Source organism: Saccopteryx bilineata, chromosome 9, assembly GCF_036850765.1.
Source record: "Saccopteryx bilineata isolate mSacBil1 chromosome 9, mSacBil1_pri_phased_curated, whole genome shotgun sequence".
Classification (NCBI taxonomy): domain Eukaryota; kingdom Metazoa; phylum Chordata; class Mammalia; order Chiroptera; family Emballonuridae; genus Saccopteryx; species Saccopteryx bilineata.
Genome location: NC_089498.1, coordinates 76,256,870 through 76,284,247, shown reverse-complemented (window position 1 = coordinate 76,284,247; position 27,378 = coordinate 76,256,870). Strand labels below are relative to the sequence as shown.

General features: G+C 44.9%; 1 protein-coding gene across 5 annotated transcripts; it reads right to left on the bottom strand.

The window, feature by feature from the left end:
* Positions 1-24: 24 nt before the first annotated feature.
* On the bottom strand, positions 25-27,378 carry SEC24C (SEC24 homolog C, COPII coat complex component). Of its 5 annotated transcripts, none has more exons than XM_066244209.1 (24): positions 26,243-27,378; positions 25,800-26,047; positions 24,303-24,502; positions 20,880-21,015; positions 12,286-12,461; positions 11,701-12,072; positions 11,269-11,402; positions 9,630-9,698; positions 8,237-8,348; positions 7,876-8,003; positions 6,589-6,727; positions 6,077-6,192; positions 5,781-5,905; positions 5,444-5,635; positions 5,151-5,244; positions 4,821-4,937; positions 3,754-3,924; positions 2,905-3,249; positions 2,522-2,660; positions 2,273-2,391; positions 1,993-2,172; positions 1,580-1,771; positions 1,259-1,348; positions 25-1,113 (listed from the first exon to the last, which is right to left on the bottom strand). In XM_066244209.1, exons 3-24 carry the CDS (start codon positions 24,472-24,474, stop codon positions 973-975), a joined length of 3,459 nt encoding a protein of 1,152 aa, XP_066100306.1. In that variant the 5' UTR covers positions 24,475-24,502; positions 25,800-26,047; positions 26,243-27,378; the 3' UTR covers positions 25-972. The 5 variants fall into 5 exon arrangements, with proteins under 5 accessions (XP_066100306.1, XP_066100308.1, XP_066100305.1 ...); XM_066244211.1 differs by lacking the exon at positions 25,800-26,047 and having other exon boundaries at positions 2,905-3,050; positions 3,153-3,249; positions 26,243-27,369; XM_066244208.1 differs by lacking the exon at positions 25,800-26,047 and having other exon boundaries at positions 26,243-27,377.

Genomic DNA, 27,378 nt, shown 5'->3' with positions numbered 1-27,378 from the left:
TGAGAGGTCCAGAGTAGGTCATCCCAGGCTGGGAGCAGGCAAGCCTGGCCACTATCAACCTAGCCCTTGTCCTGCTCCAGCCAGTTTGGGTTGGAAGATAATGTCAATACCAAAGCCCGAGTGGTGTCCCGGGAGGAGAGAACAGAGCTCTGGCCACCTCTGCCTCTCTCTTCCCAACAACCCCAGCTTGGAGAAGCAGTGTTTCCAGTGGGAGGCTCAGAGTGGGATATGGGCTGGCTCTGTGAGGTATTGCAAGTTGATGACCAGGCTTCCTACAGAACCATCCAGTGTTGGGGCCTCTCCAGCTGGAAAGGAGTCTCGTACCTCTCTCAGGTCTTAATATACTTTGCAACTCAGTTACCAGGCTCCTTCACCCCTGACAACGTGCTTCTATCCACGGAGTGATCACCAATCATTGCAGGAGAAAAAAAGCAGTGGAAGCAGAGAAAGCTAATCAACCACCCTCCAAGGACCAACCACTTTACTCTCCACCACCTAAGGTCTATATCTCAGCTCTTGTGCACCTGTATGTTTTATCCCTAATATAGGAAGTTGTTGATGACACTGAGCTGAATTAGCCCCTTCCCCTATAGTAATCCTGGGCTCCCCACTCCCTCCTGCCTACTCATTCTTGGCGGTTGGTCCAAAGGGACACAATATTGCCAGGATCTGGGTGCCTCCAAATCCCCCAACACTGAATCATATACAGTGAATTGAGGAACTACATTCATTACAACAGGATTAGCAGGAAAAGGAGGTCAAAGTGAGGGGATGGGGCACCTTCTATCAGCAGGACATGACAGAGTGGTAGGATACTTGAGCCCAGAAAGGTGTCTCCTGTACCTCTCCCTCCCCCAAAGAGACAGGTCAGCTTACACAACTTAGAAGACATGGAACTGTCCTGGTTTCCTTGCTCTCCTGGGGTACTTTCTGGAAGCTGGCCCGGGACCCTATGCCATTTATCCACTTGCTCTAGCTCAGTAGCTGCCGAATCTCCTTATGCATATGACAGAGAAAGTCCACATAGGATGCTCCCCCACTCAGGCTCTTGTCTTCCACCAGGAAGTGCTTGAATAGCATTTCCAGCTTGTCCTCCTGCTTCACCACAATAAGCTATGGCCAGAACAAAGGGTCATGAGACAGAGCCAATAGGAATTAAACATACCCTGATATCCCAATATCCAGTTACTTGCTCTCCAACCCCCTTCCAGATGAGGATTTAACAAGGTAAAAAATCCACAGTTCATATTAGTGTTACCTTCATGTACCGCGATCTCTGTGCCCTTAAGCTGTCAATGAGGCCTCGCACCTTCTTGGATAGAGGATTATCCAGAACTGGCAAAATACTCTGGAACACAAAATTCATTTACCCTTATGGTAAGGTACTCTGAATCCAGTCAAGATGGGGCAGCACAGATATATATATCATCTGAAACAAGGAAGCCTGGGAAGAATGACAGCACCCTCCCTGTCCTCTAAGTATTCCCTGCTATTTAAGGGGATTAGCACACTAACTTTATTGGTTCCTCCCACAAAGTGAATTTCCACACCCATATTCTCTTTGATGCCCAGCCCTTACCAAGCCACTCGTGATCTGACTGAAGGAGGAGACGCTGAAGAGGCTCTGGACAACACCCTGTTGAACACTTGCTCCCACCCAGATGAAAAGGTTTAGCCCATTCTCCAGCAAATATATATCCCCATTGCTTAGACGCTCTTCCGATGCTCGAACTGCTGGCGGTTCAGTGGTACTCTCAATGGGAGACTTTGTCTACACAAAAGGAAGGGGAAAAGATGTTACTGAAGATATGTTTACTGCCATTCACAAACAATTTCAGAAAGCCAGCCCTCAGTAATTCTGTGAAAGTCACATCAGGTAATGTAGGTAAAACAAATTCATTAACATCAAACATAATATTAATTTTTCCTATCCTCCTTTTATGATGCCCTCTTCTTAGTGCAGAAATCTCACACTCCAGCCCTCAGTCGCACCAACGGTAGGAGACGAGGATAGAAGAAGACATTGGTCTCAGCAACGTCCATGGAGGTAACCAGAACTCGGACATAGGCACGGTCATCAGTAGTGACTTCAGCTCCAGGTTGCAGGACATCACTCTTCAACACACAGTTCAGGTAAACTGGGAGTAGCTTCATGCACTCAGGAAGGATCAACTGAGGGGGGGTCACCAGGATAAAGTCAGCAATCATGAGAAATCCCTCCCAAATGCAAACATTTGTCCAAACAACTCCTCCACCAACATGTTTGCCCCACCTGTCCTGCAGAGGAGGGGCTGGCACAGTTCTTTCTGTAACAGGCTAGGATCTGGGCACACTGAGTGATAAGGGTATCACGAACAGTCTTCACAGGGCTGTTCAGGACCCCCCGGTATGCTGAATGGGAAACAGAAATAGCAGTCTTTGTTTAACCACTCCATCCCATGTGTCTTCCCACCATACACCAACGATTCAGAATGCTGAATCGTTGACCTTTTTCAGCCCAAATCCCTACTTCTGTCCTCACCAAACTTGGCCATGTAATTGATGAGCGTGTCAGTCTCACAGTTTCGATACAGATCAGCCAGCTGGGTGCAGCAGTTTAGGGCCAGGTTGTGTATGCGGAGCCGTCGCTGCCCAGCACAGCTGGTATAGAGCAGGGCACACTAGGGGAAGGGAGAAAGGGAAAGCTCATACCCCTCCCTCACCAAAGCCCTCTGAAAAATTGCCCCTTTGCTATGCTTTTAAACTAGAGGAAAGACATGAGCCATCCTTTCCCCAACCTCTCCTAGTCCTCTCTATCCACCCCTCACCCTCTTCCCTGCAGCCTATTTACATCCAGTGAAATGACATCTGAGTCATCCAGTGAATGACTTCTTCCCTAGCCCCTGCCTCCCTCCCGCCTGCCACCTGCAGGAGGGCTCCATTCTCTTCATTGAGCCGATCATCATGCTTGAATTCCACAGTCACCGTCTTGTCCCCATCTAGCCCAGCCAGCTCCACATCTGTTGTGTTGCTCATGTAGAAAGCCCCAAAGAAATCTACAGCACGGATACCTGAGGCCACATGGACAGGGTCAGGGCTAATGGTATGACAGATGCCACTTGCTTCCCTCCCAGATTTAGCCCCCCACCTGCTCTTCTCCAACCAGGACTGACCAGTGCTTGTCCGGACCCGCATCACAGCATCAAAGCCAACAACCTTCTGTACATCCCGACGCAGGTCACTCACAAACCGTTCCTGGTCATTCTCTACCTGCAGCCCCCCCAGGCCCAAAGTCAGATCACAGACATCCTGCAGACAACCCTCCCTGCACCCCCTCCAATCTATAAGCTGATGAATTATAATAACAATAACAGTGAAGACGATGAAAATGGGGTTGATGCCAAGATAGCCTTTAAGCACATTATGTGTCAGGTACCACATCAAATGCTTTACATATAATTACTTAATCCTGATGACAAGTCCTAATTAGTAAGTATTAAAATCACATTTTACAGATGAAGAAACAAAAAGAAACTAATTAACTAATTTCCCGAGGTCATATACCTAGTAAGTGGTAGGGCCAGAATATCAACCCAGGACTACTTCTAAGCCCCCGTGCTCCCAACCGCTACACTCATTGCTATCTTCTTTACACTATGCGGTCCTCTCCTCTAACACTGTTCCTGTTAGTGAGCGAATAGCTAAAGAGCCACTCCACATGTAGGCACATTCCCAGTCCTGCTTCTGCATGCCACCCAGAGTCCCATGCTGTACCTGAAAGCAAGCATATTTGTAGACAGAGCCACCAGTGAGCTGCGGTACAACAGAGAGCGTAGCCACATCCACATACTGGTTAGGGAAGAGGAAGAGATCTACACAGCAACCTTGGGCCACACACTCTTTGGCCAGCGTCTGATAAACACCTGTCTGAGGCTGGAACAGAGTCTGGGGAGGAATAGAAGAAAATGTTCAAATATATCAGCTCAACCCTAATTGAAAACTACATATGTAATATGGGATATTCAAATACAGATCTGTAAACTTCAGATCTGCTCATAGGAGTTAGTAATAGTAGTAGAATTCTTTTTTATTTTTTTTTCTGTCTTTAAATTTTTTTAAGTTATTTATTGGCTTCAGAGAGAGAGGAAAGAAGAATGAGAAAAACATTGATTTGTTGTCCTACTTATTTATGCATTTATTGGGTTTTTTTGTTTTTTTTTTACAGAGACAGAGTCAGAGATAGGGATAGATAGGGACAGACAGACAGGAATGGAGAGAGATGAGAAGCATCAATCATCAGTTTTTCGTTGCAATACCTTAGTTCACTGATTGCTTTCTCATGTGTGCCTTGACCGCGGGCCTTCAGCAGACCGAGTAACCCCTTGCTCAAGCCAGTGACCTTGGGTCCAAGCTGGTGAGCTCTGCTCAAACCAGATGAGCCCGTGCTCAAGCTGGCGACCTCGGGGTCTCGAACCTGGGTCCTCCGCATCTCACTCAATCCACTGCATCACTGCTTGGTCAGGCTACTGGTTGATTTTGAATGTGTTCTGACCAGGGATCAAACCCACAACCTTGGTGTATTGAGATGACACTCTAACTAATTGAGCTACCCAGCCAAGGTAAACATTGTTTTGGTTTTGTTTTAAAATAATCTACCCAGGGCTGTGGGATGAGATGGAACAGAAATGTGGGGAGCAGTGGAGAAGGCTAGCAGTCATGGGTGTGACATGAGAAAGGGTCTAGTTCCAGTCCCCCTCAAGAAAATTAAGAATATTGCATTGTGAAGAGTGACCACCCTCCTCTATAACGTTAGGTCCTCCCCTTATCCCCCAATCCCATACCTTCTCCTTGTCTGTGTTGATCAATTTCCTATCATCTCTGTTCTTCAGTTTCCCTGGGGCCTCTGCAATGGGCAGGGAGGTGTGGAACAGAAACAGCTTTCCTGCACACTCGGCAGCCTAGGAAAGAAGAGAGCACTACTTGTTCATTCTTTCCTTTATTCATCTACTATTCATTCATCCCCTCCTGTCATTTATTCAGTACCCGCTGTGTCAGACAAGCTGACTCACTGGGCAGTCACCAGTCACTGAAGAAATAGGGGTTGTATCCCAGTGGGTACAAAAGTCAGAGGAAAGTGAGGCAGAGGTGGTTGCTGGGGACTCTAGCCTTACCTTCAGTGCTTCCATCCCAGCCTGGATAACTGGGGCAAATACTGTCTCTGTCTCTCTTGTGTCTGCAAACATTTCTGGAATCTGATCCAATAAGCTAAAGAGATAGGTGATGGGAGATAATCAAAACTGCTATCCAGATTCCAGAGTCTTTAATTCCCTGAAGAGTCATCTGGTCCCCAGACTATGAAAACTCCTGAAGTACAGCTCCTGTCCTGCTGCCCCTCTGCTCAACTCTGACTTTCTGTGGTTGTACCTACCGCACCCCCACTTTACCCCCACAATCTGGCTCTTACCTGGTGATAACTGCTCGAGACTCATTGACATTGACCAGGAAGCCATCTAGCAGTGGCACAAACATGTCAGCCACATCAGATACCACCATCATCTGTGGCTGGGCCAATGAGCTCTTCACATTGTAGAAGTGCAGCACCTTATTATAGGTGACAAAGCCAACGCGGATTGCTGACTCTTCTGCTCCACCCTCCCTGTAGAAAGTGACATTGTTATCCAGACCTGTCACCTTCTCTACCACCCAGCTTCATGACATCAGGCTCCATTTACGGTCAACCCAGACACCACTCCCAGCCCCTCATCGTCAGAGAAAGGAAGGACCTCAGCTCCCTAACTCACCTGGGCAGAAAGTCTACAAGTGACTTGAGCTCCTCACAGAGGAGCCTAACAAGACCACTCCTGATAGCATTGTATGAGACATCAATCATGAATATGAAAGCAGGAGGGCTGGGGAACTTATTGTTCTGCCAAGAAAAGAAATGTTAGGGTGAGAAGGGAATTGGTAAGCAGGCCACTTGATTAGAGAGAAGTCAACATCAAAGGAGACAAAAGAGACCAAGGGAAATGATCACAGCAATACTTAGTTGTCTCATTTTCCTCCACCCACCGCTCCTCCCCATGGTATCTTCCCTCACCTTGCAGTAATCCACGGTGGCCAAGAATTCATAAGAGCCGAGGTATAGCTCAGGACGGTCATAAGCATCCACACGTTTGCCGGTATGATCCAGATGTTGAAAATACTGGGGGGGAACTGTGGGGAGTATGGCAGAGTGTTATTCAAAGGTCTACTCTCTCTTTTTTTTTTTAAAGATTTTATTTATTGATCTTAGAGGCGGAGAGAGAGAGAGAAAGGATGAGGAGGGGAGGAATGGGAAGCATTAACATGCTTCTGGTATGTGCCTTGACCCAGCAAGCCCAGGGTCGTGAACTGACGACCTCAGCATTCCAGGTCGACACTTTATCCACTGCGCCACCACAGGTCAGGCCAAAGGTCCACACTGGCCCTGGTTGAGCTCTTCTACTGCCCCACATCCCCATATGTGCCCTACTTCCCCAGTTCCTAGATAATGGACCCTCATCTAACTAGAAAGAAAGCACCAAAAATGTATTTCAGATCTTCCCCCAGTCCCAGCCACTATGAACATACCATCATTGATACAGCTGCAAAAGCAGCACTGGAAGCGCCTCCCTCCCTCAATGAACTGCATGAAAGGGCACATGTATGCTTTGCAGCGATTGCAGCGCAAAGGCCCAGATTCCCCATGGTCGACGATATACGGTGAAACCTAAGGAGTAAGGGGGAAGGGCTCAGACATACAGGGAAGCTACAGTGGGTTGACACGTGGCAATAGATGAGAAGGAACAACCTGAAGGGAGAAAGCATGGCTCAGATATTTTTCCTGGAGGGGGAATTCAGTAAAGGGGAGTGAAGACAAAAGATAAGAGTACTAGTCACAGAAATATCCCTAAGAGTCCTAAATTCCATAATTTCTCCTTACTCTCCATCTCATCTCCAAAATTGCACTTCTTGAAAGAGAAAAGGGACCGTGAAACTTGCCCTACCAAGTCAGGGGCTGCCATGGGCATATGAGTAAAAAGCAAAAAATTACCTAGGATTCTCATTTCTGGTCCGATCATCAATCCCCTTCATTCTTGCCCTAGAGATCTTGACTCCTGCTTTCTTCCCCAACCAAGTATCTATGACACTTGTCCTCCCCATCCCTGGGTTTTTGTGACACCTACTAATGTCCGAGGTTGATGTCACCCTACAGTTAAGAGACCAGCATTCAAGTGTGCAAGCATTCCCACTGAGACTCACGAAGAGAAAAAGGCAGAGAAGGGAAGGGAGAGAAGCAGGATGTAAAGTGAGCATATAGCTTCCAGCCATAGAAAAACCTACCCTCAGTTTGATAAGGTAGGCATGAGGGTAGCCTACCAACTCCTGGCAGAGCAGCTTAACCAAACCTTTTCTCTTTTCATGCTTATTTCAAGTATTGGGGTGATAGATCAGGGCCCAGGCCAAGTAGGAGAAGGACTACTAGATCCTAATCTACCTTTTCTTTTGACACGCGGTCTTAACATCCTTAACCTATCTGGGATGATAGGATAGCATATAAGAAAAAGAATGTGCTTCTAATCACCTGGAAATGACCATACTATGAGAGGCTCCTGTATCCAGCTGTCTCCTCAATCCAGTTATCTCTTACCCTATAAGTTGGCCCTGCCTCTTTTCATATTTTTTGTTTTCCCTATGGACCCTGCTCCAGCTCCACAATTTCTTGTTCTGCTTTCATCCCTACACCCTCTTCAGGCTATTGAAGATATTCTCCCCTTATGCCCAACCAAAACTTCTTCCACTGTGACTGCCAGAATCATACCAAGGAAGAGGTCTTATTCTCCCTCCCTTCCACCCTTTCATTATACCATCACTTACCTCTTCTGGAGGCAGCTTTGCCAGTGGCTTGATGACAGCTGCCAGGGGCACCTGAGCCTGCTTAGCCATGTCAGATGTGCAAGGGATATTGTAGGATGTGCATCGAATGTATCGGGGACTTGCATTCCCTGAAGGAGGAGGCAAAAAACCTGAGTTTTCAAAAAAACAACCCCTCCAGTTAACCAGCTCTCCATTGCTGATCCACCCCATCACCCCCACAAATGCTACAGCTGATGGTGGTTTTCCCTCCTAGAGACCAAAGAAGGGTTGGTCTTTGATTAAAAGACTGACAAAAACCCCACCTGTAAGCTGATAATCTTGAAGTAAAGTCCCCACAGGGAGGAGTTCATGCCTTTCTCACCTTGGTCTTTCACTAGGAAGTTGGTGGTAACTAAAGGTGGCACCTGACCCCGTACTCCAGTAACAAATGGCTCTGAACCCCGGTTGTTCCTGTCATCCTCAATAACCTGAATCTGTAGGGGAAAGTGAAATGAGTGAGGTGACAGAAGACAAGGCAATACCAGGTCCCAGAGAGCCAGGAGAAAGAAAGGTTGAAGCTGCAGCACAGAAACTAATAATTTGCCAAGGAATAGCTCATGCACCAGGCCTGACCTCCTTCTGGAGATCATATAAAATGCTATAATCTTCTGCTCTACCATTAGTAGCAAAATGCTGGCCAGGAACACCAAGAATACGCTTCTTTATGAGTTTCCCAGACCCCCAATCAATAATAGTCACCCTTTTATTCCCCCAACTCCAGGACAGCTCCAGCCCTTATCAAAAATCTTCAAACATGATCAAATTTCACTCCCTCCCCCATCAAGCCCACCTCATTCCCCCCACCCCCAGACACATCTTGAGTCAGAGCAGGAAAACAGACAATAGTAACCATGTAAATATGAATCTACCTGGAATGACTCTACATTCAATGAAAATAGAAGGGACAGGGTGAGAAGAAGATTAAACAGCCAGAAATGATCGGGTGAAGCAGATGCTACCTTATGTTCAGGTAAGCATCAATGTATAAATATGGGAAAGGAGGGTAAGTACCCATTCCTTACAGCTCAATCCTCAATCTTCCATGTTTTGATAATCCAGCAAAGGAAAAAATAAAAACATTTTTCAAAGCTGATAATCAGATCTTTGTGCAGCTGGTATTCAGATCTTTGGTCAGTTACTTCAAGATGAGTTTGGTAAAACCAGAAAAAGTAAAAGGAGGATAAGGTTCCATATCCCACAGTAAAAGGAAATAAAGCATAGAAATATATCAGAGTCTAATAGACTTTTCCAAACCCATAGTCCCTTCCCCTGTAAGAAATGCCAGTATCCCAAACTTGTACATTCGTAGGCACCTACCCAAATGTTTCTCTATGATAAGCTGCAGACTGTTCAAACCCAAAGGGGAAGGATTTACCACTTATCTTTGTGCTGTTCCATCAAATGCCACATGCAGGCTCCTGTAGGAGCCAGCAGGACTAACATCAAAGCTTAACATGCCACCTGACCCCACCCTTAATGCCTGACCTTCTACCATCCCATATTTAAGGCACTGCTAACAGCTTGCTACTTCTTTATTACATGGTGACATGAGGCATGCACATCCTTCTAGTTTATAAAAGCGAGGTCTAGAAGGACTATAGAAAAAGGATGGAGAGGAATGGACATGGTGGATGAGGTGAAGATGAAGTCACAGGCATGCATGGGTGGTACTAACACACGGATGACACGCACACACACCCAGCCCCTGCACTTACTGGACTAGGAATGGCATCAGGGTCTATTCTGTGCCTGGTTTTCTGCTGAGGAGGCAGCTCATTGAGTTGCTTTTAGTGTTTTAATAATAAAGGCAGCAGGGAAATACAGGGAAGGAAACAAAAGAACAAGAAGCAGATGTTACTTCTCTCAACCCTGATGAGTTCGACATGAAAATCTGGAGCCCAGCTCATACTGCTGAAATCAGGCTCTTTCTAGATCAGAAATTCCAAGTCTTTCTGGCCCAACACATAGGCTCTAATGACTAAGACTTATAATGTAGAAAAATAAGGAGAGGGTCATACAGGACGCAAACAAGGGTTATATAGAGAGGGACTCTCAATGGGAGAATTCTTAAGGAAGAATAAGGATACTCCCTCCAAAAGGCCAATACTCCCATCTGAATACTATTCTTAGGCTGAAAGAAGCCTCCCCTCACATACACCAGACTCTCCTTCTCACTGAAGGAGGAAAAGGAGGAACAGCTTAATCCTTTCAGGTCTCCCTTAGCCCATAAGGTCCTTCATGCTGGTAGTTCCCCAGAAGAATAGGGAAGAGAACAGAATGGAATATGACAATGGCTAAGCATGGTGAAGTAACTGACATAGCAAATGTGCAGACAGCATTATAAAGTGGCCCCACTTGAGAGTACAGTCCCAGCCTCTACTCTGAGTATGATAAGGTAGGCCTGAGGATTCTGATGGCTTTAATGGTGAGATTCACCCTCTTCCTGGGGAAAGCAACTTCCCTAAACTGCCCTTGTAAGCTATAGATCACTTTTCCCCATCCACACAGGAGCCTAGCAAACAAAAGTACTGAAGGTTTTCTCCTAAAACTGTCCAAGTAGGGGCAGAGAGAAACCAGTGAGGCTTTCCTTCTCTTAACATCTAACACCAGAGAATTTCCACTAACTCTACCCATTAAGAAGGTGGTTGCCCTACTAGATCTAAGATGATAAGACATGAACACAGACACTATTTCACAGAAGGGCAGAAGTTACCATGCTATGTCCAATAGCTGACAGCACTCAACCCAGAGGTCTACAGACACTGCTGATCACTGTTGGCTTCCCTTTTTTCTGCGCAGCTATGGAGTAAAAGTGTCTAAAAGTCTTCTGGAACCTAGCCTGACTAGATGGTGGCGCAGTGGATAGAGCATCGAACTGGGATGTGGAGGATCCAGGTTCAAGACCTCAAGGTCACCAGCTTGAGTGTGGGCTCATCTGGTTTGAGCAAAAAGTTCACCAGCTTGGACCCGAGGTCGCTGGCTTGAGCAAGGGGTTACTCGGTCTACTGTGGCCCCATGGTCATGGCACATATGAGAAAGCAATCAGTGAACAACTAAAGTGCCACAACGAAGAAACTAATGATTGATGCTTTTCATCTTTCTCCGTTCCTGTCTGTCTGTCCCAATCTATCCCTCTCTCTGACTCTCTCTCTGTCTCTGAGAAAAAAAAGAAAAAGACTTCTGGGACCTCAAGTTGCAGTTCAAAAAATCAAAAATTACATCTAGTTTCTATACCTATAAGATAAATAAACAAGGAAAATAATCAGAAAATGATATCAAACATCTCATCTAAGTTGACTGACTTATCTGGCAGCCACAAACTCCTTTCCCAAGACCATGTAACTATCTACTTACAGGGCTTGGGATGGCATCAGGATCCAGGCGCTTAGGAGGAAGTGGCTGAGGACCAGACTGACTGCTAAAAGGGGGTGCTCCTGGGTATGGACTTCCATAATTTGGCTGAGGGCCACGGGCTGGTCCAAAGGAGCCTGAGAGACAAGGATGCAAGGTTGATGAACTCAAAATCACCTCTCTTCTTAAAGCTTCAGGGAAATGACTAGACTCCTATAAATGCAGAATGATGCAGAGTAATGACTATTCAGAGAAAGAACACATTATCTAAACAATGAGAATAAAGAATATCTTATAAATCCTATATCCTAGTAATAATACCCTGAAGCTAGCTATCCATCTAGTTAACCACTTAGAAGCAATACTAAAGGCAAACAAAAAACACATCTGAATAGCTGAAGCCTTTTGCTCCTAGAGACATTGGGAAAAACTCACCATTTTGTTGCAGTTGATAGCCTGGCTGCTGGGAGGAGTGCATAGGTGGCGGTGGTCCTGGAGGCCCAGTCATCTGGGTACCAGGGTGCAGAGCTTGAGGAGGAGGTGAAGACACATGGTTGGGCTGGCTCACTGGGGGTCCCCCAAAACTCTGTCCTTGCAGGAGTGGGCCAGTCACCGAAGGCATCCGAGGACCCCCTGAAGCTGGGGGTGTGAAGCTGGAGGCCTGCTGTGGAGCAGATCGCTGGGGAGGATGGGCCCCAGAATGACCCTGGGCCTGGCTAAGGGGAGGAGCCTGGCCTTGAGGATAGGAGCCATACAGACCAGAGTTAGGGAAACTTCCTGAGGCTGAGGCCAGCGATGTTGGTGGGCCTGAGAAGCAGAAGAGGTAGAATCAGAACCCCCGTCATTCTGCCTCCTTTTTCAGTAAATTCTTCCCTTTCCACGTAAGAGTGGCAGGAATGCCTGTCCCAGCTGATAGGGCTCAGAGGCACAAGAAATTAAAGGGATTACTGTATAACCCCACAGCCGGATGCTTCTTTAAAAAAGGAGGAACTGTAACATTCCTAGGTCATAGCTACTCACCATAGCCCAACCCTGAAGGGTGGGGGGCTGAGGCCACAGCACCACTGATTTGCATTCCAGCCAGCTGGGCAGTCACCTGTGCACTTGTTGGGGGAGGGCCATAGGGTTGAAGCACAGTTGGCTGGCTGACCACAGGGGCCAATGGGGCTGACCCAAATGGCTGAGACCCAGGGAACCTGTGAAGAGAAGGCAGGCAGTAAGGACTAGGGGGCTGGGACACCCTTCAAAGTTGGCAGGAACTCCACATCATACAGGAAGCTATACTGTTTACAGTGTCTTACTCTCATCCTGGGCTCTTTTATGGCTTCATACTTTTGTATATTTGCAGATAAATTACATTCTTGATGATAGACACTGTGATTATTCATGACAAATCTTGTTTTCCATTGGATTCACTCCACAAATATATGCCAAGCACCCTCAGATCAAATATTATTTACTCTGCTACTTAGATTATCCTCTCCTCTGCCTCAAATCCTTTGTTGACCAACCACCTCAGTTTTGTAATCAGAAGCCCTGAAGGTTGAAAGGGAAGGTGCACAGAAGTATTAACACAACAGGCACTTAATAAATGTGGGATAAAACAAATGAAGTTTGATTGTCTAACTTTTAAACCAAAGTATTTATTACTTTATCCTGGGAAAGTGTTAGAAATATCTGTAAGATCAGAGAAGCAGATCAACTTAGTTTGGCATTCTGTACTAATCATAAAGATGTGTAAACTCCACCAGAAAAGGACCAGAGAAACAGAACATAAACCAGATAGCCTTCTAGCTGGGTCTATCTAGCAAAGCCTCATTATTTGGATAGCTATGTTAGACAGTCTTATGGTACCAGATAGCACATTAAAATATAAATACAAAACCATTCCAATATCATTGCATACCAACTAGCATCTTGCACTAGTGTTTTATGGTGTTACTACTACAGAAATCTACAATATAGATTAGTACACAAACAAGTTCCTTCTGGGATTTCAAGAATGAATCAAATTCTTCACAACAGTTTATTAAATTGAAAGTCTGACTTATCTTTCTTGTTTGTTTCTACTGAATAACTGGTACTTTATTAGTCCTATAATTTAATACTTTTCATTCATCCACTAAACTAGTATTTTTCTAAGTGTTATACTAATGAAGCTTACTTACCTCCCTAAGCTACTGTTGGGCTTTGCAGTTTTTGTCCTCTATAGCACCAAACATACTGTTAGCCCCATGGCAGAAACTCACAAATCTTTGTCAGAATAATTATATGCCATAGCCCAACTCCATTAATATGGATAATACTATCAATAATTATACAATGCTATTCTGTCACATGCCCTAGTAGTAATAAACCATCATCAGTATATGTATATATATATATAGCTTTACAACTTATAAAGTATCTAAGTGCTTTAATGTAATCCCCACAGCAAAATAATGAGGAAACAGAGCAGATAAAAAACTAAGACACTAAGAGTGTAATTGGCAGACCAAGCTAAAACTAGAGCACAAACCTGATTCTTAGTCTGAAGTACTTTACTTTTAAATTGTGAAATATAACATATAGTAAAAATACAGAAGCCCTGGTCGGGTAGCTCAGTTGGTTAGAGCATCATCCTGATATGTCAAGGTTGCAGGTTCGATCCCCAGTCAGGGCACATGTAAGAATCAACGAATGAATGCATGGATGAGTAAGAACAACAAATCAATCTTTCTTGTGTGCGTGCTCTGTCTCCCTTCCTTCCTCTAATCAATAAAAAAGAGAAAAATACATAAAACATGTATGTACTGTTGAATAATAATAATTCAAACATCCATGTAACCAAACAACTCAAGAAATAAAATACCCTAACATCCAAAGGCCCTGTGTGCCTCTCTTCCATCATAGCCCTCACCCTTATCCCAGAGAACTACTTCCCTAACTTCCTCATAAACTTCCCCTTGTCTTTAAAACAATATAGTTCAGTATCGTCAGTTTTTCTAACTTTTTTTTAACAGAATTACATTATACATACTCTAGGTTTTGCTTCTTTTCTTCAACCATATGTTTATGAAATGTATCTATACTATTTATATCACTAAATATTATTCCACTAAATAAACATGCTGTGATATCAATACAGATAGATATTTGGGTTTTTCTAATTTTTAGATACAAAAATGTTGCTATGAACAAATATACCATTAATATGTTTACATACATGATTTTTTTCTAAGCCATATAACTATGAGCAAAATTACTGGATTATAGGATATGCATATCTTCAGTTTTTTGGGATTTTTTTTTTTTTTTTTTTTTTTACAGAAACAAAGAAAGAGTCAGAGTGAGGGATAGACAGACAAGGAACAGAGAGATGTGAAGCATCAATCATTAGTTTTTCATTGCACATTGCGACACCTTAGTTGTTAATTGATTGCCTTCTCATATGTGCCTTGACCGCAGGCCTTCAGCAGACTGAGTGACCCCTTGCTTGAGCCAGCGACCTTGGGTCCAAGCTGGCGAGGTTGTTTTTTTTTTTAATATCTATCTATCTATCTATCTATTTATTTATTACAGAGACAGAGTGAGTCAGAGAGAGGGATAGACAGGGACAGACAGACAGGAACAGAAAGAGATGAGAAGCATCAATCATTAGTTTTTCATTGCGTGTTGCAACACCTTAGTTGTTCATTGATTGTTTTCTCATATGTGCCTTGACCGCGGGCCTTCAGCAGACGGAGTAAAACCCTTGCTGGAGCCAGCGACCTTGGGTTCAAGCTGGTGAGCTTTTTGCTCAAACCAGATGAGCCTGTGCTCAAGCTGGTGACCTTGGGGTCTCAAACCTGGGTCCTTGCATCCCAGTCCGATGCTCTATCCACTGTGCCACCGCCTGGTCAGGCCATATCTTCAGTTTTAACAGATAATTCCAAATTACTTCCCAAAGTAATTGTACTTATTTGCACCTGAACACCAATGGATAAAAGTTCCTGTTACCCCATATCCTCAGCAATATTTGGCATTGTCAGACTTTAATTTTGCCAAATCTGATGCATACATAGGAGAATCCTGTTGTGGTTTTTAAATTCGTATTTTTTTCATTATTTATGAGGTTAAACAGCATTTTTAAAATTTTATTTTTGTTTTAGAGTTGACATACAATATTAGTTTCAGGTGTACAACATAGTGATTAGACATTTACCGTATTTCTCCATGTATAAAACATTCCCATGTATAAGATGCACCCTAATTTTGGGGCTCAAAATTTGAAAAAAAAAATGTATTACATACATTTATTGAACTCAAGTTTTATTCATCATAAAATTCATACAACTCATCACTGTCAAGACTCCCATCCATTAGCTTGTCCTCATCTGTGTCTGATGACAAATCACTGTCTTCATATACTGCTCGTCCTCAGTTCCATCTATGACAGCGGTTCTCAACCTGTGGGTCGCGACCCCGGCGGGGGTCGAACAACCAAAACACAGGGGTCGCCTAAAGCCATCCGATGGCTTACCAACATTTAAAAAGAAGTCAGAGAAGCCTGACCAGTGGTGGCACAGCAAGCTTGAGTATGGGATCACTGACATGATCTCAAAGTCACTGGCTTGAGCTGAAGGTCGCTAGCTAGAGCAAGGGGTCACTGCCTCGGCTTGAGCTTCCTTGGTCAAGGCACGTATGGTAAGCAATCAGTGAACAACTAAAGTGATACAACTACGAGTTGATGCTTCTCATGTCTCCCTTCCTGTCTCTCCTTTCTCTCCGCTTGGGTCGCGACCCACAGGTTGAGAACCACTGCTTTAAATAATATCTCTATACTGAAGACCTCCAAATTTATACCTCCAGTCCTGACATCGTTCCTTAGCTGTAGTATGTACAACTAGCCACTCAACACCACTACTTGGTAGCTAGCTGCTTTTTTTAAACTTCTATATATTTCAAAACCTACATCGCGATCTTTACTGGAAGTCTCCCAGCTAGTAGGTTTCTTAAATCTATAATGTACAAACTAAAGCCCTTCATTTCACCCTCAAAATCTGCTCCTTCTCAAGTATTTCTCACCTCTGTTTCTTTTTTTTTTTTTTTTTTTTTTTTTTTTTTTTTTTTTTTTTTATAAATTTATTTATTCATTATAGAGAGGAGAGAGAGAGAGAAGGGGGGAGGGGCAGGAAGCATCAACTCCCATATGTGCCTTGACCAGGCAAGCCCAAGGTTTTGAACCGGCAACCTCAGTGTTTCCAGGTTGACACTTTATCCACTGCGCCACCACAGGTCAGGCCTCACCTCTGTTTCTTAAGGCAAAAAGAGACATCCAGAATTCCTCTTTCTCTATTAACTCACACCCAATTCTCTTGACTCTACCTTTAAAATGCATTCCAAATCTATTCCTCACACCTCTACCACTACCATCTTAAACCAAACCAAGACCATCTCTTATCTGAATTACTGCAACAACATCCTAACAGGACTCTCTACTTCTGCTCTTTTCTTTCTTTTAAGAGAGATAAAGAAAGAAAGGAGACAGAAAGGGAAAGAGATGAGAAGCATCAACTCGTAGTTGCAACACTTTAGTTATTCATTGATTGCGTCTCATATGTACCTTGTCTGGGGGGCACCAGCTTAGCTAGTGACTCCCTGCTCAAGCCAGCAACCTTGGGTTTCAAGCCTGCAACCTCTGGGCTCAAGCCAGAGACAATGGGATCATGTGCTCGACAACTGAGCCAACCAGTAGAGGCCAAGTGGGTTCACTTTATAATTTATTAAACGCCCTGGCCGGTTGGCTCAGTGTAAGAGCGTCGGCCCAGCATATGGAAGTCCCGGGTTTGATTCCCAGTCAGGGCACACAGGAGAGGCAACCATCTGCTTCTCCACCTCTCCCTCTACCACTTCTCTCTCTTTTCCCCTCCTGCAGCCAAGACTCCACTGAAGCAAAGTTGGCCCAGGCACTGAGGATGGCTCCATGGCTTCCGCCTCAGGCGTTAGAATGTTCCGGTTGCAACAGAGCAACGCCCCAGATGGGCAGAGCATCGCCCCCTAGTGGGCATGCCAGGTGGATCCTGGTTGGGTGCATGTGGGAGTCTGTCTCTCTGCCTCCCTGCTTTTCACTTCAGAAAAATACAACAACAATAATAATAATAATAATAATAATAATTTATTAAGCTATACATTTCTATGGTTTTTTTGTTTTGTTTTGTTTTAGTGAGACAGAAAGAGGGACAGATAGGGACAGACAGACAGGAAGGGAGAGAGATGAGAAGTATCAATTCTTCATTGCAGTACCTTAGTTGTTCATTGACTGCTTTCTCATATGTGCCTTGATTGGGGGCTCCATCAGAGTGAGTAACCCCTTGCTCATGCCAGCGACCTTTAGGATCAAGCCAGCTACCATGGGGTCATGTCTATATGATCCCATGCTCAAGCCAGCGACCCTGTACTCAAGCTGGTTAGTCTGCACTCAAGCCGGATGAGTCCACGCTCAAGCTGGCAACCTCGTGGTTTCAAATCTGAGTCCTCTGCATCCTAGGTTGATACTCTATCCACGGCATCAACGCCTGATCAGGCTTGTGCTTTTTTTTTTTTTTTTTTCTTCCCCCAGAGACAGAGAGAGAGAGTCAGAGAGGGGATATATAGGGACAGAGAGACAGGAACGGAGAGAGATGAGAAGCATCAATCATTAGTTTTTCGTTGCGCACTGCAACACCTTAGTTGTTCATTGATTGCTTTCTCCTATGTGCCTTGACCACGGGCCTTCAGCAGACCGAGTAACGCCTTGCTCCAGCCAGCAACCTTGGGTCCAAGCTGGTGAGCTTTGCTCAAACCAGATGAGCCCGCGCTCAAGGTGGCGACTTCGAGGTCTTGAACCTGGGTCCTCCACATCGCAGTCTGATGCTCTATCTACTGTGCCACCGCCTGGTCAGGCTGTACCTTTTTTTTTTGTATGTGGTTTATATTATAATGAAAATATCCACTGCATAAATAAACAAATAAATGGGAACACTACTCCCCAGCTTAAAACTCTCCAATGGAGACCTGACCTGTGATGGCACTGTGGATAAATCGTCAACCTGGAATACTGAAGTTGCCAGTTCAAAACCCTGCACTTGTCTGGTCAAGGCACATATGGAAATTGATGCTTTCTGCTCCTCCCCCCTTTCTTTCTCTTTCTCTCTCACCTCTCTAAAATGAATAAATCTTTTTTAAAAATTTAAAAAATAAACAAAAACAACTCTCCAATGGTTTCTCATAGCAACTAAAATAAAATTTAAACTTTCTCTTTTTCTTTTTTTTTGTATTTTTCTGAAGTTGGAAACAGGGAGGCAGTCAGACAGACTCCCGCATGTGCCCGTCCGGGATCCACCCAGCATGCCCACCAGGGGGCGTTGCTCTGTTGCAACCAGAGCCATTCTAGCGTCTGAGGCAGAGGCCATAGAGCCCGGGCCCACTTTGCTCCACTGGAGCCTTGGCTGCGAAAGGGGAAGAGAGAGACAGAGAAGGAGAGGGGGAGGGGTGGAGAAGCAGATGGGTGCTTCTCCTGTGTGCCCAGGCTGGGAATCGAACCCAGGACACCTGCACGCCAGGCTGACGCTCTACCACTGAGCCAACCGGCCAGGGCAAATTTAAACTTAATATGGCTTACAAAGCACTGCATAATATGGCTCATGCCTGTTTCTACCTTAGCTCCTCCACTCTCCACTGTGCTAGCCACACTGACTTCCTTGCTCTTCTTCACATCCATCAGATTAATTTCTCCATTAGGACCTTTGCACTTGTCTTGCCCTCTATCTGTGATACTCTTCCCCCAGACCTTTAGAGAGCTACCTTCATCATTTCACTGAAGTTTTAAATATCACTTCAAACAGGCTTTCCTTGACCAATATATTTAAAATAGCACCTACCTCATTGCCAGTCATTCTCTATATCCTTATTCTGTTTTATTTATTTTTAATTTATTTATTGATTTTAGACAAAAGGAGAGAGAGACAGAACATTGAGCTGTTTCTGTATGTGAACTGACCAGGGATCATACTGGCAACCTCTGTGCATTGGGAAGATGGTCTAACCAAACAAGCCATCTGGCCAAGACCTGTTTTATTTTTTATATTTGTCTACTTGTTATCTGCTGTGTATTCCACTAAACTGTAAGCTCCACGAGGGCAGAGATTTGGTCTGTTTTGTTTACTGCTTTATCTCCACCTCTAGAGTAATGCCTGACACATAATAGTACAAAGTAATATTTTTTCCAGTTGATGAATTCCCTATACTGCTTCCAAAATAGTCCTACACACAGGGTTAGGGAGAGCTTTTCAGGATTTTTCTCCAGGCTTGCATCCAATGCTAAAATGTACATTCTGGATACCCAATAAATGTCAGAAAGTGGCCCTGGCTATTTGGCTCAGTGGTATAGTGTTGGTCTGGCATGTGGATGTCTTGTGTTCGATTCCTGATCAGAGCACACAGGAGAAGCTACTATCTGCCTCTCAACCCTGCCCTATCTTTCTCTGTCTTCCCCTTCTGTAGCCATGGCTCGACTGGTTCAAGTGAATCGGCACCAGGCACTGAGGATGGCTCCATGGAGTCTCCACAGGTGCTAAAAATAGCTTGGTTGGAAGCATGGCCCCAGATGGGCAGAGCATCAGCCTCAGACAAGGGTTGCTGGGTGGATCCCAATCAGGGTGCATGCGGAAATCTGTCTATCGCCCCTCCTCTTACTTGGAAAAGAAGAAAAAAAAAAGATTTTTTTTTTAAGTCAAAAAGTGAGTCTTCCATTACCACACACCTGACCCACAGTTATACAGATCATGTACCACCAAGTTTTCACCATTTATATGGTTTTCCCTTCTTTTATGGTTATAATAATATATTGGCCTTGATGAATAATAAAAGCTTTCACAGAATGACATACGGTTTTCTTTTAACAACTGTTCATACCCAAATGTAACCAATAAGTCCCACTAAGTGCCTTATCTAGAGGTAAGGGGAAAGTCAGAGGAAACAAATAACCCTAATGTCCCTTCTTTCCATTTCTCCCTTATGTTAGGTTCAATAGAATTAAAATAATTATTTAAGATATATGTCTAGTTATGAAAAAAACTTAGGTTCAAAGAAAGAGAAAAAACATGCAAAAGAACCCAGGTACTAAGACAGGTCAATAATCCACAGGGTGGACAGCAGCAGCACTTGTAACCTGGAAAAATAAAAACAAAATACAAAAGGTGAAGAGGAAAAGGAAGCTAAAAGAAAGCCAAAAAAGAAGGGATTAAGCAAAAATGAAAAGAAAAACCTCAGAGACACTGACAACAGTACTGATGATTACCAGAAGGAAAGGGAGGTAGGGAGAGATAGAAAAGGGTAAAGGGCGGATAAATGGTGATGGAAGGACACCTGACTTGGAGTGATGAACACACAATACAATATACAGATGATGTAGTACAGAACTGTACTCCTGAAACCTATAGAATTTTATTAAACAATGTTACCCCAATAAAGTTAGTTAAAAAAAAGAGAAAAAAATATTATGGTAAATTCACAGAATAAATAAATGGCAAAGGGAAAAAAAGGAAGTGGCCCCTCATGCATTCCTAATTCTTTTAGTTTCTTCAGACCAATTTTAGGTTGACTGAAGTACATACCTCTGCATCTGAACAGTGGAGCTAGGCCCATTCTGTACATCTCCTTGGCCAAACTGGCCATATGCACCCTGGCCACAAGGGACCTGTGCTGTTGAAGATGGAAGTGCCCCTGAAGAAGGTGGGGCTCTTGACACACCTGAGGGTAAAGGACAGAAACTAAGTGATTGCAAAATAACTTTCTCCTCCACCCTGACTGGGCAAGGAATGCAAAGCAAGGATCAATAAGCTCAGACCTTCAGTGGCCCAATACCACAGCTTTGTAATGAAAAGGAGACCATCAGCACACACACCTAACTACAGCAGATTTTGAACACTGATGCCCAATCAGAGAGCCTCTACTCTGCTAGACAGGTATACAAATGAAGCTGTAACTAGAGCTCCAAGAATAAAGGGCCTCCCTATGATCATCATATACTTACTCTCACTCAATCCAGGACAGTCTAATGTTCTTACCCCAGATTAAAAGTCAATTCTTTTAAAGAAAAAAATCATACCCCAGAAATTAGAAATTTAGAGCATATATGAGAAAGGCAGAACAAAAGACAACCAAGTAACACACTGAACTAGGGTTTTCTTGTGTGTGTGTGTGTGTGTGTGTGTGTGTTTATTTTTTACAGAGACAGAGAGTGAGTCAGAGAGAGGGACAGACAGACAGGAACGGAGAGATGAGAAGCATCAATCATTAGTTTTTCATTGCGTGTTGCAACACCTTAGTTGTTCATTGATTGCTTTCTCATATGTGCCTTGACCGCAGGCCTTCAGCAGACCGAGTAACCCCTTGCTGGAGACAGCGACTTTGGGCTCAAGCTGGTGGAATTTTTTGCTCAAACCAGATGAGCCCACGCTCAAGCTGGTGACCTCGGGGTCTCGAACCTGGGTCCTCTGCATCCCAGTCTGACGCTCTATCCACTGCGCCACCGCCTGGTCAGGCTGAACTAGGTTTTAAAGAACCTAGTTCTTGGGGAGACTATTCTGCCAACCACCCCTTCATATATTCTACTTATCCTAACCATTTTCTTTTCATCCATTTCTAATTGTTGACTCTCCCAATAGCACATGGCTCGGAAAAGTGTTTCTGTAGATTGGAAACTGTTTTTGCCCAAGAGTTCAGTCAAGACTGTTGGACTGCCTTCCCATGAGTGCTACCACCTATGTCTTCACAAAAACTAGTCTCTACCCTTTCTGCTCATCAGAGCTGCCATCAAAGCTATTTCTACTACCCCAATCATCCTTCCTGCATATTGTCCCCAACTATCCTTCCCACATGAAATGCAGGAAGTTACTCAGCCTATCTCTTTGGAAATGATGCTGGCGCTTGTTCAAACATTTGTTTTTTGCTCTACCCTCAGCAGAGATCAGATATTATAGAACCTACCTACCTGATGAATCCGAACCTGCTCACTAGCCATCACAGAACAGGATATATTTTCCTCTTAATAGCAAAGCTTCCTCTTGAGGCAATGCCAAACTCCATCTTGATAAGCCAGGACTTGATGGATAGGAGGTGGACTCTGTCCAGCCAAAGTCCCAACCCAGAGTAGTCTCTTCCAGAAACCTGAGACCTAATCTCACCATTTCATGAATCATTTTTCAAAGTTATAATTAAAATAGTAATACATACTTGATTTCCTAAATCTCACCTATGCCTCCTTGGTCCTACATCCCTTCATGGGATTTACTCTCTTAAAAAGCATAAAGCATTTGGCATACTCTAACTCCTCAAATAGCCTAACCAAAAATCTACTGCTAACCATTTTCTAAAAATCCTTATGGATAATCTGTATTGTATTAGCTGCTCTTCTTTTTTTTTTAATTTTTTTAATTCATTTTTAGAGAGGAGAAAGAAAGGGAGAGAGAGAGAGAGAGAGAGGGAGAGAGGAGAGAGAGACAGAGAGAGAGAAGGGGGGAGGAGCTGGAAGCATCAACTCCCATATGTGCCTTGACCAAGCAAGCCCAGGGTTTTGAACCAGCGACCTCAGCATTTCCAGGTCGATGCTTTATCCGCTGCACCACCACAGGTCAGGCTTAGCTGCTCTTCTTGAAAAAGAAATGTAAAAGCCAAATACTGATTTTAAAGCAGCACCAGATAAAGTCTTCTCTCTTTTTCTTTTTTTTCTTTTCTAATACAGAGACAGAAAGAATCAGAGAGAGGGATAAATAGGGACAGACAGGAACAGAGAGAGATGAGAAGCATCAATTTTTCATTGCAACATCTTAGTTGTTCATTGATTGCTTTCTCATATGTGCCTTGACTGGGGGGGTGGGGCACAGCAGACCAAGTAACCCCTTGCTTGAGCCAGCGACCTTGGGTCCAACCTGGTAAGCTTTGCTCAAACCAGATGAGCCCACGCTCAAGCTGGCGACCTCAGGGTCTCAAACCTGGTTCCGGCCCTGGCCGGTTGGCTCAGCGGTAGAGCGTCAGCCTGGCGTGCGGGGTACCCGGGTTCGATTCCCGGCCAGGGCACATGGGAGAAGCGCCCATTTGCTTCTCCACCACCACCCCCCCCCCCAACTCCTTCCTCTCTGTCTCTCTCTTCCCCTCCCGCGGCCAGGGCTCCATTGGAGCAGGGATGGCCCAGGCACTGGGGATGGCTCCTTGGCCTCTGCCCCAGGCGCTGGAGCGACGCCCCGGAGGGGCAGAGCATCGCCCCCTGGTGGGCAGAGCATTGCCCCTGGTGGGCGTGCCCGGTGGATCCCGGTTGGGCGCATGCAGGAGTCTGTCTGACTGTCTCTACCCGTTTCCAGCTTCAGAAAAGTGCCAAAAAAAAAAAAACCTGGTTCCTCCGCATCCCAGTCCGATGCTCTATCCACTGCCTGGTCAGGTGATAAAGTCTTCTTTTATTGCTCTGATATTACAGAGCCTCTAAGAATCAGAATAAACTCAAGCAAAGGGAAAGGAATGATATCAGCAGAAAGGCACCAAAAATCAGACACACAAACACCCCACTTTTCATCCATGAACTAGCTCGCCACATCCAAGAGTCATTCATTAATAGGCCTGTCTGTCCAATGAGAGGCATTATCAGAATACATGAGAAACAAGTAATTTCAGGGAGACTTCAGGTCAAAAGGGAATATTCAATCCTGGTCACAGGCACTGGAGGAGCTGTAATCACCACCCCTCCATCCATCTGAGAATAATGCAGCCAGATGAGGCTGTACAGGGTGACATACCCATGGGAAATGAACTGACATTAAACATGAAAGATGTGCTCTCACTAGATGTCTTAAGGCAGAAACATAGTCACCTTATGTAAAAACAAGGAGTTAATTGCTCACAGGGCTCTCAGTGATCAACAGCCAGATTCATGTTCCTTAATCCCAGTCGCCTCAACTCTCTAAGGCAACTTTGGTAGGGCAACATAACCCAACCTAAAAACTATTGATTCCCCTCCTTACTTCAAAGGAAACTTAGAAACATGCCTGGGTGAGGTGTTTGCTGATAGCCTGGTACTGGTCCATTGTAGGATCCACAGGGAGTGGGAGGGGCTGTAGACCCTGGTTGCCCACCATAGCTGGATTGATGATATCCTGGGTAGACAGGCTGGGGCTGCCCAAATGGCGGCACAGGTGGAGCTGATTGGTTAACGTTCATTATGAGAGCATCCCCAACTTGACCTCACCTATTAGAGAGACGAGAGAAATTAGTCAAAATCAACTGTCTAAAGAGAGAGCAGATATACAGGGTAGGAAGTAGAGATAAAAATGGACTGACCCTGTCAGGCAGTAATCAGCCTAATCATTCCCACACTCCACAGGATCTTTGTAATTTTCTGCCCCGGCCAGTAGTCAGATTATCTCCCCAAAGTAAGGATTTTGTTACTCTCAACCCCATGCTTTCTATTGTCAAAAGGGTATATATTTCAACTTCAGATAGGTCCCCTGGAATGGAACAGCAGCCTCCACTCCCCAGTGGTATGATTTCTAGTGTCTAGACACACAAGGAGTCCTGCTACTGATGAACTACTGTAATATTACAGATAAATGAAACAATGTTCCCACTTTCTATTCATTCACCTTAGTATCCAATCATTCAACAAACACTGAATAACCTCTACTGTGCTGTCATTTTTAACCACTCAGGCTACATGTCTAAAACAGATAAGGTAAATTCCCTCCCCCTCAAAAGATAAATTTTAGAGTTACTGATTAGAGAAATGACATTCTTTGGCTAAACTACAATAATCCAAATGCTACTCCACCTCAGTCTTCCCCCAAAAAAGAATGTATGTACCTTAGAATTGAAGCATTAGAATAACTATATGTAAAGGGCACCTGAAAACTCTAGCATGGTACCCGTTAGAACTGAGTGCAGGCAAGGCACAAAAAAATGCTCAATAACACAGTTCAAGAATTAGCAGCAAAGTTAAATTTCATGGAAAAAAAAGATCATTCACCTTATCCATCAAGCAGGACTATGAGTATTCCAAATCCCAATGCGCTCCTCCAACTCTCCTGTTTCTGCTCTCCTTATATGCTTGTCATGAATCCAGGCTACCATCAAAATTATTACAATCTTGCCCAGCAACAAAGGAATGAATTAGAAGCCCTTTCCTGTGTCCTTCTAAGAACAGGACTACATGACCACATCTACTCTAAACAGCCTTATCATTCCAACTATCCTACAGACAGAAGGGACCCAGAGAGCAGGAGAGCTCACAGCTCTGAAGTAGAACAATGGGCCTCTTCCCTTTGCTAGCAAGGGTCATCTTGACTGTAGAAAAGCTGAGCTGCTCCTGGACTGGAACTCTTTAAACTCAGTGCCATCTCAGGCACTGTTCTTCCAAAATCTAACTCACAGGACACAATACTAAGCTTGACAGATGTTCCTTTTCCTTTCATCTTCCTAAAGTCAGTGTAGGGCTGGGGGTGAAAGGAAAGGAGCTTTTTCTCCAGGAAATAATTCCCTCAAACACACACCAGAGTCTGGAGCAGGCTCAAGTTTCCACTCCATTCTGGGTGGACAGTCGAGGGTGACAACCCAGGGGGCGGGGCAAGCTTTCTAGAACTCCGAAAGCAGTCAAGCTGTGGAGCTGGGAGCGCTGGGGATCAAGACTGAGAAGCCAAGCTTCCCGGGCCACGATGTGAGAGAGGACTGATCCATTAAGCATGGAGATCGAGCGTCTTGCGCCCTTCAACAGGATCGGAGCAGGAAGCGGAGCCGGAATCTGGGCCAGGAGGAGAGAACGGAGGGTAGGGTCTAAGACTGATCTTGGATTGTGTATGCGTGAGAAGAGGGTCTCTCACCCGGCCCCGCCCTAGGACTACTCCCTTCCTTCTCAGACAGAACCCCGATCTGGCCAGTGATACCCCAACCTCTCCTCTTCTTTCCTACCCACCAACCTCCCGATACCACTCCTCACCCGGCTTCAGATCCAGGTTCGACTTCGTTCCTAACGTCAAGGATCCCAGGCTCCGCTTCCGGTTCCGAGGAGGCTGTCGTGCCGCCCCCGGAAGTCCCACCCCCACGCTCCCGGGTCGAACCACTCCTTCTGCCACGTCCGCGTTGGGCACGCGCCCAGAACCCCGGATGTCGCGCATGCGCCACTTTTTTCTCTCATCAGGACCGCCTTTGGGAGGTTTTGCGGATACTTATGCTTTTCCGCTTTCCAGACGCACACACCAGATACTGTGGTCGCTTTATGACCCCGCCAATTGAGAAGCAATTGAGAAGACTAAGTCAAACGATCTTTAGTAACGACGCCTCATTCGCCTATGACGTGTTAGTGACCTGTGACCTAGAGGTCACTTGCTGCTGAACCCTGACCGCATTTATTTCCGACTTCGATGTTGTTCTCACCCCTGACCTTTGCCAGTCATGAGATTTGCCCAACATAAGATAAGGGTTATCTGCCTGACCAGGCGGTGGCGCAGTGGATAGAGCGTGGGACTGGGACACGGAGAACAGAGGTTCGAGACCTGGAGGTCGCCAGCTTGAGTGCGGGCTCATCTAGTTTGAGCAAAGCTCACCGGCTTGGACCCAAGGTCGCTGGCTCGAGCAAGGGGTTACTCAGTCTGCTGTAGCCCCACATTCAAGGCACATATGAGAAAGCAATCAGTGAACAACTAAGGTGTCACAACGAAAACTGATGCTTAATGCTTCTCATCTCTCTTCATTCCTGTCTGTCTGTCCCTATCTCTCTCTCTGTCTCTGTAAAAAAAAAAAAAAAAAAAAAAAAAGATAAGGGCTATCTGTGCTTTCGGGCTTCTAGTGTTTGAGTTATGTCACAGCAATTCTCCATCTTGGGCAATTTAACCTCTGCCTCAGTTTCTTTCATTTGCAAAATGGAGAGACTACTAAATGCCCTTTTAATAGCCTGTTGCCTTTCAAATAGTCACGTTGATTGCCTGGATAAGAGGACCAATCATCCTCCTTTAGGGAGGACAGTCCTTTTGTAAGTTCCATCCTCCCTGGGAAAGTGCCCTCCTACACATCCTCCTTTTTGATATTGGAAGACTAATCTGCAAATGTCTTGATTCGATTGATGCAGAGTCGATC